The sequence below is a fragment of the Oncorhynchus tshawytscha genome, linkage group LG08 (genome assembly GCF_018296145.1).
Source record: "Oncorhynchus tshawytscha isolate Ot180627B linkage group LG08, Otsh_v2.0, whole genome shotgun sequence".
Lineage (NCBI taxonomy): Eukaryota > Metazoa > Chordata > Actinopteri > Salmoniformes > Salmonidae > Oncorhynchus > Oncorhynchus tshawytscha.
In genome coordinates this window covers 41,050,054-41,064,230 of record NC_056436.1, presented here as the reverse complement: position 1 = coordinate 41,064,230, position 14,177 = coordinate 41,050,054, and the positions used below count along the sequence as shown (strand labels likewise).

The window sequence follows — 14,177 nt, the reverse complement described above, 5'->3', positions numbered from 1 at the left end:
GATTGAGAACTAATCAAATGGCTTGTACTTCTCACACTAAAATGTGAGCTTGTAGACTTTATTTGCTGCTCCTCATATAACCTCTAATGCTTTACTATTTCTTATTGGTCTTTCTTCCGTGATCTCCGCTTTCCCAATGTAATGACCACCATACAGACACATACAGTACATATATTATCACCTAGCGCTAGCCATCAGAGTCGAAAGGCCCCCAGAGAGCTGTTGGTTTGCCATAATGGATCGCCTAAAGTTTCTGTGCCTTACTGCATTTTAACCCAGAGCCAACAGAGCATTGCTAGAGAGTAACTCAGCTCATCCATCACTAATATCAGTTGCCCACCTGGGTGACGCATGCTGACCATTTTGGAACACGTCATCCCAAGACACGACACATCATAGCTATGCAGTACCATAACTGCAGTCTGGGAGGAGAGGGACCTTGAGATGTTGTTATTTCTGTTGGAATGGAATAAGACCGTTTAGCAAATGTACAGTACATTGCGGTCTCTACTTTGCTATGATTCTCCCTCAATTCATATAGCCAAAGTATTTTCTCCTGTATGAGAACTACAATGAGAACAAGTTTGTTGACTGGTTGCAGCAATATTTTAGGTCATTGTGAACTCGTGACTAATTGTGACAAAAGTAGAAAAATGCCTTTCGGTGTGGGTGTGTGCAATTACATTAACAAAATGTGTCTGCAATAATTGGGTTAGCTCTTCTTTAACAACATCCTCTCCGCCCCGCTTTTGTTGTCTTTTAATTTCCTGGGCGCTTATGAAAACAGAACAACTAAACAAGGGAATGCTTCCTCCCACTCATGTTGATGATATAATGTTGTGAAAACTTTACAGTAGCAGGTGGCAGAACGACTTGAGCAATTTTCCTTCCTTCGATTGGAACAACAGCTCATTATAATCTTGGAATAATCAAAAGGAAACATAGCTCCGAACAGCAATGATTGGGGTTCACAGGATGGCAGAAAGGACACAAGATTAGTTAGATAACAAAGCAAGCACTCTATCATGTAGGAACTATCTTACTTTATGTGCAATCATTGAAAACATTACTATGTTGATTTAAATCACAGTTGGTACTCTCAACATTAGCATTTCCAAATGGACTCTCATAGCAGTAATATGCTGACTGCGCTAGCGGCAGGACTCATTCTCATTTTACAGTATAAATATCCACTTTTCACTATGTTCAGACCACATAATATGGCAACAATATTTGATTATACTAATCATGATATACTAGTCACGATATTTCACATTGTTCATCTACATAATTGAAATCTAACATTAATTTCCATGAGACAAAGTCCACTATCCTATGGTGCCACTGGTGCCAATGACATCTATAGTGCTGCCTACTGGTCTGGTGTAGTCAGGCCCTCAGATCAGAAGGGAGGAGTTGGACCACAGAGGGAAGGAAAAGCAGTCAACTAGTGCTCAGCATATGTGGGAACTAATTCAAGGCTGTTGGAAAAGCATTCCAGGTGAAGCTGGTTGAGAGAATGCCAAGAGTGTGCAAAGCTGTCATCAAGGGAAAGGGTGGCTACTTTGAAGAATATCAAATATCAAATATATTTACATTTGTTGAACACTTCTTTGGTTACTACATGATTCCATGTGTGTTATTTCATAGTGTTGATGTCTTCACTATTATTCTACAATTTAGAAAATAGTAAAAATAAAGAAAAACCCTTGAATGAGTAGGTGTGTCCAAACTTTTCACTGGTACTGTACATATAAACAATGTACAACAATGTTCAACATAAATAGTTTACTGATTTGTGTTCCAAAATAGCTTAGCATACAAGAAAGGAAAGAGAGAAAAAAGGATACTTATGGTCACTTATGACCGAGCATTAGTATCTAAAATACCAGTGGTAGATAGTGATCATTTTATTTTTTACACCATGTGTCCAAAGTTTCTGTGTGCCAAATTACAAAAAAAGTTATGAATGTATGCTTGAGTTATTTGACCATGTCGCTGTGAACCCCTAGTAAATAAATTATGTATTTCCTCTTTGATTCGATTAATGAATAACAAAAATCTGTTGTCGTTTTTTGCATGTCTATGCTCAGACAACCTGTTTGGTGGATTGTGCTGACAGCTTCTGTGTGTGCGTGTGTGTGTGTTTTGTAGGAGAGGAGACTGCTGCAGAAGGACATACTGCAGCTCAACACCTATGTGGCTTTGTTCACATTCACACCCCAGGAAAGTGAAGACCTGGAGATGAGGTCAGTGGGATCCACACACACACACACACACTAACAAAAAACAGACTAATCAATGGTCAGACTAATTTGTGGGATTGCTTAGTTAAAAGTATCTTATCTGCAGAGGCCAAAAGCTCCTAGCAGCTCACTGTCAGAACTGGATGGATGTTTGATTGGTCTCTAAAGGGCCTTGGCTTTGCATGAACCTTTCCTGCATTCTCTTTGTAATTCCATTGTGTTTCCAATTACCTATGCTCCTTTTGAATGACTAACATATACTGTGTTTACCTAGATAAGCAGGCAGGTGTCACTGAATGCATGCTCTAATCACTGCTCAATAGATATTTGTCAGAGTTCTTCTCTAATACAACATGTACAAACATTGTATTTTGTGTTACACATTATAATTTAATTGTCTGTGATTTGTGTGTGATCTTCCGTTTATACCTGCTCCGTTAAACTACCATAAAACCGTCTCCTAATCATACACTCTCAGAAAAAAAAGGTATAGAATTGTACGTGTACTTTTTCTCAATCGTGTACAAGCATTTTTTGGAACAATGTTGTTGACACAGAACTCTGTGGCCTTTTGCGAAACAGTACATGTGTTTTCAAAATGTAGCTGCCTTTCTCAAAACATAAATACATCCATCAAAACAATATTACACCGTAAAAATTGCAAAAAGATCAATCAAAAAGATTAACGCAACCGTACTTAGCTCTTGAGTCCAAGCAGACAAAACAAAAAGTTTGTTAAAAATACAAGTAGATACATTTTCTTTGAGGTCACTAAATCATGATGATCAAAATTGGAAGTACAACTATCCAAAGGTGCAGAATTATGGGCAATTACACTCCTTTTATGGATATTTCACCAAACTATTTCATACACATAAAATATTATTACAGATTCTTTTTTTTTAAAGAAGAAGCAAAAAGCACAATTTGTAAAGGATTCATTCTTCGGTATCATCACAATCCAAATCCATGTATTCAATAGATAGACTGGTTTGCTCATAGTTTTGTAGACTTTCCATTGGTACACAGAAACACAATCCACAATAGAAATAAGGAAGGGTGAATACAATGGAGGACCACAACTGGTATGAATGTATAGGCCTCAATCCACACCAAAGCAAAGCTCTAAAATGAAAGGTCACAATGTTAAGAGACAATGACTTAGGAGTAACCCAAACTTACTTAGAAGTAACCCAACTTTATTCTCTGCATCTCCTGCATGTCCGCAATATTGTAAAAATTCATAGAAATTATACAGTCCATTGCCTACATACAGTATTTCCCTATATTGTACATGGTATGACACTGATGGGGTGATTTAGAATTTTGTGCAGTAGTGTTTACCGATTCCCGGAAACAGTAAGAACAATTGCACACATTTCTTCTCTCTGTTGAAAACAATGTTAATATTAATATCATGAGATAATATCATGAGACATTTATGAGTTATATTCTGCAAGAATCAGTGGGTACATATTATTAATTTCTAAGTAAAACAAAATGGATGTAGCAAGTGAAGATTGCCCCTTTAACACTGCATTTTGTATTCACTGATGACATTTGCATTTAAAGTTTAGCAAAAGATATGCAAGTCAGGTACAAAGCCAGAAAAAGTATCAGAAGTTCTGTAAATGTATTTAAGCATTTGATCATTGCTATTCTGCTATCGATTCGTTTTAACACAGATCCAAAAATTGCTTGTACGCAAATAAGAGAAACTGTAAAGCTGAGATCCGCGAAAGTTGAAACAGCGCCACTGGTCTCCCCAGGCATATTTGTTATTGTTTTTGTTGACTAAATGGAGGTGAGGTGCGTCCAAACGGAGGTGAGCAGTGTGGTAAAAAAAAAAATTAAGTACATATTCTTCTGTTCTATCAAGCGTGCAAAAAACAGTGTTTGTTGTTTTCAGTAACTTCTTTGTTGTTGTAATATCACAAACAGACTTGGCAGTTTCAGCATTAACACTTGAAACCCTGGGCCTTGAGGGACCCCCCTTCGAGCTAATGAACAGTTACTCTGAATGCAACATTCTAAAGGTGTATTTAATGCATATAAGCTATCACAAAAATTCAAATTTGGTTGTGTTTATGAAGGTCTTCGGTAACATTAGATACAAAAAAATGGTTGAAATAACACAAGTGCAATTTCATTAGTTTACGTTACTGTAGGCTAAATGCTAAAACAAAAGAAAACTAATAGCAATATTTTTCTAGTGTTCAATAAATGTTACGCAGTAGCATCTTCTTTTTGTAACAACAACAAAATATATATACTGAACAAAAATATAAACACAACATATAAATGTGCTGAAATAAAATATCCCAGACATTTTCCACATCCCTGTTAGTGCTGGGGACAATAAAAGGCCATTTTATGCAGTTTTGTCACACAACAACAAGGCCACAGATGTCTCAAGTTTTGAGGGAGCGTGCAATTGGCATGATGACTGCAGGAATGTCCAACAAAGCTGTTCCCAGAGAATTGTAAGGGGTGCGTGCTGGTGGCAGGAAAGTCAGACGCAGGAGAACGAACTTGGTACAAACGGAGTCGTTTAATAAGTGCTCACAAAACTCTGAAAACCAAAATATACAAAATAATAAAAGTGGGTACAAAACCCGTCGCACACCAGAACATAACTTGCACATAACGTACAATCAAACAATCACCAACAAGGACATGAGGGGAAACAGAGGGTTAAAATACACAACATGTAATTGATGGGATTGGAACCAGGTGTGAAGGAAGACAAGACTAAACCAATGGAAAATTAATAATGGATCAGTGAGTTCTAGAAAGTCGGTGACGTCGACCGCCGAACACCGCCCAAACAAGGATAGGGACCGACTTCGGCTGAAGTCGTGACAGAATTGAATGTTAATTTCTCTACCATAAACCGCGTCCAACATCTTTTTAGAGAGTTTGTCTGTACGTCCAACTGGCCTCACAACCGCAGGACACGTGTAATGCCAGCCCTCCACATCTGATTTCTTCACCTGCGGGATCGACTGAGACCAGCCACCCGGACATCTGATAAAACTGAGGAGTATTTCTGTCTGTAATAAAGCCCTTCTGTGGGGGAAAACTCATTCTGATTGGGTGTGCCTGGCTCCCAAGTGAGTGGGCCTATGCCATCCCAGGCCCACCCATGCCCCTGCCCAGCCATGTGAAATACATAGATTAGGGCCTAATGAATTTATTTCAATTGACTGATTACCTTTTATGAACTCAGTACAATCTTTGAAATTGTTACCTGTTTTTACATTTTTATATTGGATAAAAGTAGATACTCATAGCTAGAAAATAGTACACTACAGTTGAGGAACAATGGGAAAGTAATTCTACTTTGAAAGTTGATAAACCTCAAACATCGCTTTTGTGAAAATGGCCCTTGAATTTTTTGGTACACCTACTGGAGAGCTCTTCTTTGTCTACACCCATTCAGCATCGTTCACACCCTCTTAAGCTTTAGTTCCACCCATCTCTTTAACGATTCACCTGAGAGGCCATGTACTAAACAACCAAAGATTTCAAGACTAATGGCTGGTTTATACTATGAGTGTGTTTGTAAATGTAATCTGGAGTGCCAGAGTGTGCTCTGTGGGTTCGTAAATTCAGAGCTTTTTGCTCTCGGAGCGTTTAGAGCACACACTGGACGCTCTGGCCGAGAACTAGGGTTGATCTGAGCGTTCTGACCTAACAGCAGTCAAGCACACAAGCTAACTGGCTAACGTTGGCTAGCTGGCTAGCTGGCTAGCTACTTCCAGACACAAATGAGAGAACAGCTCACTCTGACAATTATACTCTCCCTAGCAAAGCTGATTAGGCTGTTTTTATGTTATCCAGAGTTTTGGTGACTGCAACTGTGCTGCTGGCAACAATTTAATTAGGCTTTTTTTCCCCAATGTTTATTGACACCTGCCATATTCAACGAGTGTTTGGCGTTCATAAATTCGTAAATTATTCTGTGCTCTGGCACCCTCAGACGAGAGTGCTCTGAAATCGGAATAGATAGCAGGAGCGAATTTACAAACTACTGTCTGTTGACAGTTGTCGCAGTGACATCATGAACATTCTATTGAAATAGTTACTTGCATAGTGGAGTCTTTTGTTTAGACATGTAGCTAGCTAGCTAAACAATGAACCATAATCCCAAACTCCTAACGTTACTACCCTGCATGAAGCTGCAGGTAGCTAAGCAACCAGGTTCAATGTTAACTAGCTAACATTAGGCTATAACTAGCAATACAAATGGCTCTGAGATACGAATAATATTACTACACTTATCATACACGTAACGTTAGCTAGCGAACCAGCCATCTTACATTATCTACCTAGCTAACGGTACACTTTAACCTGAAAGGAAAATGACTTATAAACGTGTAATATCTGAAAATGTAGCTAGCTAGACTATCTTACCCGTATAAAGATTCATATGATATGATGAAAATTACAGGCCTCTCTCATCTTTTTAAGTGGGAGAACTTGCACAATTGATGGCTGACTAAATACTTTTTTGCCCCACTGTAGATACTTTTGTACCTGTTTCCTCCAGCACCTTCACATGGTCCTTTGCTGTGGTTCTGGGATAGATTTGCACTTTTCGCATAAAAGTATGTTCATCTCTAGGAGACAGAACGTGTCTCCTTCCTGAGCGGTATGACAGCTGTGTGGTCCCATGGTGTTAATACTTGCGTACTATTGTTTGTACAGATGAACGTAGTAACGTCAGGCATTTGGAAATTGCTCCCAAGAATGAACAAGACTTGTGGAGGTCTACACATTTTTTTCTGAGGTCCTGGCTGATTTCTTTTGATTTACCCATAATCTCAAGCAAATAGGCACTGAGTTTGAAGGTAGGCCTTGAAATACATCCACAGGTATACTTCCAATTGACTCAAATTATGTCAATTAGCCTATCAGAAGCTTCTGAAGCCATGACAGCATTTTTTGGAATATGCCAAGCTGTTTAAAGGCACAGTCAACTTAGTGTATGTAAACTTCTGACCCACTGGAATTGTGATACAGTGAATTATAAGTGTAATAATCTGTCTGTAAACAATTGTTGGAAAAATTACTTGTGTCGTGCACAAAGTAAATGTCCTAACTGCCAAGCAAAAACTATAGTTTGTTAAACAAGAAATTTGTGGAGTGGTTGAAAAATGAGTTTTATTGACTCTAACCTAAGTGTATGTAAACTTCCGACTTCAACTGTACGCCCTGGATGTCAGGAAACTTGGTCCTAATGATGTATTGCGCTGAATGCACCACCCTATGTAGCTCCTTAAGGTCAGATGCCAAGCAGTTGCCATACCAGGCGGTGATGCAACCGGTCAGGATGCTCTCGATGGTGCAGCTGTATAATTCTTTGAGGATCTGGGGACCCCAGCCCAAAATTTTCAGTCTATTGGGGGGGAAAAGGTGTTGTTGTGCCCTCTTCACTACTGTCTTGGTGTGTTTGGACCATGATAGTTCGTTGGTGATGTGGACACCAAGGAACTTGAAACTCTCGACCCGTTCCACTACAGCCCCATCGATGTTAATAGGAGTCTGTATGGACCGCTTTTTCCTGTAGTCCACAATCAGCTCCTTTGTCTTGCTTACATTGTCATCTCACCACACTGCCAGGTCTCTGACCTCCTCCCTATAGGCTGTCTCATTGTTGTCGGTGATCAGGCCTACCACTGTTGTGTCGTCAGCAAACTTAATGATGGTGTTGGAATCGTGTTTGGCCATGCAGTCGTGGGTGAACCGGGAGTACAGGAGGGGACTAAGCACCCACCCCTGAGGGGCCCCAGTGTTGAGGATCAGCGTGGCAGATGTGTTGTTGCCTACCCTTACCACCTGGGGGTGGCCCGTCAGGAAGTCCAAGATCCAGTTTCAGAGGGAGGTGTTTTGTCCCAGGGCCCCTAGCTTAGTGACGAGCTTTGTGGGCACTATGATGTTGAACGCTGAGCTGTAGTCAATGTACAGCATTCTCACGTAGTTGTTCCTTTTGTCCAGGAAGGAAAGGGCAGTGTGGAATGTGATTCAGATTGCGTCGTCTGTGGATCTATTGGAGCGGTATGCAAATTGGAGTGGGTCTAGGGTTTCCGGGATGATGGTGTTGATGTGAGCCATGACCAGCCTTTCAAAGCACTTCATGGCTACAGACGTGAGTGCTACGGATTGGTAGTCATTTAGGCAGGTTACCTTAGTGTTCTTGGGAAAAGGCACTTTTGATGTGAGATTACTCTGAAGGTACATTATGTGTATTTATATTTTTGTACCCCAGGGAACAATACTGTTCCCTAACTGTACCCTTTTTTTCACGGAGTGTAAACCAAACATTAACTGAAAAAAGATAATATAATTTGACCCGATGACAATATGATGGTTATGAGACACTGTCTCTGTGTCTCTGAGATTTTCTAAAACCTTTTGTAAACTGACAATTGTCTGGACTACCATAACGTAAACCTTTTTTTAATGTACTTTTTGATTCGCTGTTACGAAATAAGGGTTTCTCTCTCAACAGCCCTTGGCCCTAGTATCCATTTTACTACATCATTCCCTCAGTAATCCTGATAGTCTACTCTTTGACGCTCCAATGTGAGATCCCCAGAAAGATTTCAATCATCCCACACTTAATTTGAAATGTATTGACACTACAGGTTGACCGATTAATCAGAATGGCCGATTAATTATGGACGATTTACTGTTTTCATAACAATCGGAAATTGGTATTTTTGGGCACCGATTTGCCGATTTTGTTTTTATACCTTTATTTAACTAGGCAAGTCAGTTAAGAACACATTCTTATTTTCAATGACGGCCTAGGAACGGTGGGTTAACTGCCTCGTTCAGGGGCAGAACGACACATTTTCACATTGTCAGCTCGGGGGACCCAATCTTGCAACCTTACAGTTAACTAGTCCAACGCTATAACCACCTGCCTCTCTCTGTTTGCACTCCACAAGGAGCCTGTTACGCGAATGCAGTAAGCCAAGGTAAGTTGCTAGCTAGCATTAAACTTATCTTATAAAAAACAATCAATCATAATCACTAGTTAACTACACATAGTTGATGATATTACTAGTTTATCTAGCATGTCCTGCGTTGCATATAATCTGACTGAGCATATACAAGCATCTAAGTGTCTGACTGAGCGGTGGTAGGCAGAAGCAGGCACATAAACATTCATTCAAACAGCACTTTCGTGCGTTTTGCCAGCAGCTCTTCGTTGTGCGTCAAGCATTGCGCTGTTTATGACTTCAAGCCTATCAACTCCCGAGATGAGGCTGGTGTAACCGAAGTGAAATGGCTAGCTAGTTAGCGCACGCTAATAGCGTTTCAAACGTCACTCGCTCTGAGCCTTCTAGTAGTTGTTCCCCTTGCTCTGCATGGGTAACGATGCTTCGATGGTGGCTGTTGTCGTTGTGTTGCTGGTTCGAGCCCAGGGAGGAGCGAGGAGAGGGACGGAAGTTATACTGTTACACTGTCAATACTAAAGTGCCTATAAGAACATCTAATAGTCAAAGGTTAATGAAATACAAATGGTATAGAGGGAAATAGTCCTATAATTCCTATAATAACTACAACCTAAAACTTCTTACCTTGGAATATTGAAGACTCATGTTAAAAGGAACCACCAGCTTTCATATGTTCTCATGTTCTGAGCAAGGAACTGAAACGTTAGCCTTCTTACATAGCACATATTGCACTTTTACTTTCTTCTCCAACACTTTGTTTTTGCATTATTTAAACCAAATTGAACATGTTTCATTTTTTACTTGAGGCTAAATTGATTTTATTGATGTATTATATTAAGTTAAAATATGTGTTCTCAGTATTGTTGTATTTTTTTTTAAAGTGTTTTAAATCGGTCGATTAATCGGTATCGGGGTTTTTGGTCCTCCAATAATCGGTATCGGCGTTGAAAAATCATAATCGGTCGACCTCTAATTGATACCCACAGAACAGCATGACTCCTAGCCCACAATTAGCTGCTGTACAGTTGCCCGCTGCTCCAAGTGTTGTTTTATATGTTTTCCAATGAAAGCCAAACTAGACATGATCAAGGTCTCAGGATTCTAATACAGACCTTAATCAATACAACAGACGGACATAAAACATTCGCAATGTAGGCACCCTCATCAAAAGCGGGAACATTTCAATCTCTTTTACATTACATGTTGTGAACTTTTTACACCTGGCTTGTGATAACTTTCTTTGGCATTTTTTGATTAGCCAATTGCTACATGATTATGATGGTGATTATGAATACTAAAAGCATGTTTCCAAACATATTCGGATTGGCTATATTCTTAATTGTTCAAAATCAACTGTATTTAAAAATAATAATAAAAAATAAAAAATTGTACAATATATTTATTGGCATTTTTTTTTTTAAATGTTACAATTTAACAATCATCAAAATATGACACAGATAATGCCCCTTCCACCTACACAAAACACCATGCTACATGGGGGCACATCGTGCAAAACCCCCCCCCCCAACACAGGAACACCACCCTCCCTCCACTCTACCGGTATTAGCTTCATTGATTATCAACAAAAAAAAGAAACAGAATTACCTCCACATTCCATGCTAGAAAATAAATGATTCAACACAAAAACAAATAATAATAATACATTCATGAAGAAAGTAATAAGGGTTTATTGCGTTAATTGTTTGTTCTTTTTTCAGATGGAATATAGGAAGATAGGTATTTTAGCCACGTCTGCTTGCTTGGCGGAGTGTCACTCTTCCATATAATAGCTCTTTATTTATTGGCTGCAATGACTGCAAATGCAATGAATCTGGTTTTGCTGCAAATATTAACTAGTAGAACAGAATCATCTCCAAGAAGTATAAGGGAAGGATCTAGTGGTACCGTCATATTAGTGACCTGTGATAAGATCTGAATAATGTCTTTCCAATAATAGCTTAGTTCAGGGCAGGACAAGAACATATACATAAATGTGCCCACTCCTGTTTTACACCTAGAGCAAAATTTTGAATATTCAGAATTGATCTTATACAGTATCTCTGGTGTAAAGTAGACCCTATGTAAAATATTGAATTGCATCAACTTGTGCCTTGTGTTAAATGAAAGACACTGAGCATCTAAAATTAGCTTTCCCCATTTCTCATCCTCAACAATGAGACCAAGGTCATCATGCCACTTCATGCAAGCTTTCCAAGGTTCATCGTTCCCCAACAGAGCTTGAAGACCAGAGTACATGTAGGAAATGAAACATTTTACCCCTTTCTTCTCCAGCCACAGTTGATCAGTTATAGGTTTACTCATGAGCTGAATCCTACCTCCCTGCTGAGTGGCAATGTAATGCCTAACCTGTAGGTACTTGAATAAATTAGTTTGAGGTAACTGAAAATGAGATGCCAGTTGTTGAAAGGATAGTAGTTCACCTTCTCTATAGAGATTGTCAAATGTTTTAATTCCTTTGTTGAACCAAGAAAATGTAATACCATCTCTCAGGACTTTGGGTAAGATGGAGTTATTATAGAAAGGTGTTTGTTAATTTATAGATCTAAGCCCTTCTGTTTGTTTACAGACTTCTATCCATATATTTAAAGTGTTTTTAATGAAAGGGTTGTTTATGAGACCTAGCAAAGCTTTAGGTGGGCTAATATAAGGTATAGATGCCAATGTAGCAGGGGTCAGTCACTCCTCCTCTATCTGTCTCCAAGAGGGTGAACTTGTTGTTGTATCTTGCCATACCCACACAGCCTTTAACTGAGATGGCCAGTAATACAACTGGAAGTCAGGTAGAGTAAGTCCTCCTTCTGAGTATGGTTTGCATAAAGTTGTGAGTTTCACTCTGGGGGGTTTCCCTTTCCACAGAAATGAAGAAACCTTCCTATTAAGTTGTTTGAAAAAAGCTTTGGGATTAGGAAAGGGCAAGGTTTGAAAAAGGTACACGAATTTTGGTAATATATTCATCTTTACACAATTGACCCACCCAATAAGAGAAATTGGTAAATCCCGCCATCTATCCAATTCTTCCCCAACCTTTTTGAGAAGTGAAGTATAGTTCAGTTGATATGTCTTAATAATTTCAGAAGGAATTTGCAATCCAAGTTATGTCATTTTCTGTGGTTTCCAAGGAAACGGCTGGTCTAAGATTGGGTTCTGCATAGCTGCCCTGTTAAAAGGCATAATTATACTCTTCGATAGGTTTATTTTATATCCTGAAAAGGTCCCATATTCTTTCAGGATGTCAACTAATGCTCGGAGTGAAATTTCTGGTTTAGAGAGGTAAGGCAAAATGTCATCGGTATATAGCGAGACCAGATGTTCACGCCCACCTATACGAACACCATGGATGGATGGATGAGATATGAAAGCTTCTGCCAGTGGCTCTATAGCCAAAGAAAAAAAGGAGAGGACTAGCGGGACAACTCTGTCTTGTGCCACGTGATAGAGAGAACTGTGAGAAAATTTTTCCATTAGTCAGGATCTGAGCTACTGGACATTTGTACAGTATTCTAATCAGACCAACATACTTAGGTTCAATATTCATCCTCTGGAAAACTTCAAACAGGTAGTTCCATTCTATGCGGTCAAAAGCTTTTTCCACATCTAATGAAGCCGCCGCTACAGATTCTTGGTCATTCTCTACATAATGCATAACATTAAATAACCGTCTGATATTATCAGGAGATGAGCGGTTTCTTACAAAGCTTGATTGGTCCATATCAACCAAGTCCAGAAGAACCTTGTCCAGTCTAAGAGCTATGAGTTTTGCAAGAATCTTATATGAAGTGTTCAATAAAGATATTGGTCTATACAACCCACAAAGCAGAGGATCTTTCCCAGGTTTTAACAAAACTGTGATCAGTGTCTGTTCAAGTGTGTCTGGGAGCTTTTCTGTCTCTATGGCATAATTAAACATACTGCAGAGGCTCAATTAGTTTGGGTAAAAAGGATTGATAGAATTCAATAGGAAAACCGTCTAAAATTAATTAATTTGTATCATGTTCAAACTAAACAGTCCTGTTTAGGGTAAGAAAATTCCTATAAATTTCCCCAAATTCCGATGTTTTCCCAAAATCCTGGTAGGAGGATTCACAGATTTTCTGCTTATTCCCTCATAATTCCAGGAATCTTTTAACCAGGATATATGGACAATTTATGTGAAAAGCAACCCTAGTCATAATTCAATAGACAGCATGTTTAAAAGAGGCATATGACTTCAGGAAGCAACAAGTGGTAATTGAAACAACATTATTTCATGTTTGTCTTTCTTATTGTCGGATGAGATCTCATTTAGAGCACCAGAGCTCTATTCTCTTTGAGTAACTCAAAGAGCATTTTCAGTACCAGTCCTCTACTGACTGTTGTTTCTCATTGGTTGAAAAATATTTGTCAAGGCTTTACATAGGCTTTGAATGGATAACAATGAGGACACCTAAGGAAGAAAAAACAATAGGTGAAAACTGAGGTATCGTTTGTATGGCCATTGACAACTGACAATAATGGAGTGTCATTGAACAGTGTGAGGAGGCAGCAGAGGCTGTTTTCACTGACTTCAGCTACCCTGTAGGGAACAGCAGTAGCATGTGTCTGAATCACCATATTCTGTACTCCAGAATATCCAACAGTCCTTTGTCCTCCAATATTTATACTGACATAACAATATGTTTTAGATTTATACACTGAGAATACCAAACATTAGGAACAGCTTCCTAATATTGAGTTGCACCCTCCCCCTATATTTTGCCCTCAGAACAGCCTCAATTCATCAGGGCATGGACTCTACAAGGTGTCAAAAGCGTTCCACAGGGATGCTGGCCCATGTTAACTCCAATGCTTCCCACAGTTGTATCAAGTTGGCTGGATATCCTTTGCGTGCTGGACCATTCTTCATACACATGGAAAACTGTTGAGCATGAAAAACCCAGCAGCGTTGCAATTCTTGGCACAAACC

General features: G+C 39.2%; 1 protein-coding gene across 1 annotated transcript in view; it reads left to right on the top strand.

Moving 5' to 3' along the window:
* Positions 1 to 14,177, top strand: part of LOC112256477 (SH3 and cysteine rich domain) — a 92,471-nt gene that overhangs the window by 73,326 nt on the left and 4,968 nt on the right. The window contains exon 8 of the mRNA XM_024429766.2: positions 2,155 to 2,249. Within this exon, the coding sequence (XP_024285534.1) occupies positions 2,155 to 2,249 (95 nt within the window). The remainder of the gene's footprint in view (positions 1 to 2,154; positions 2,250 to 14,177) is intronic.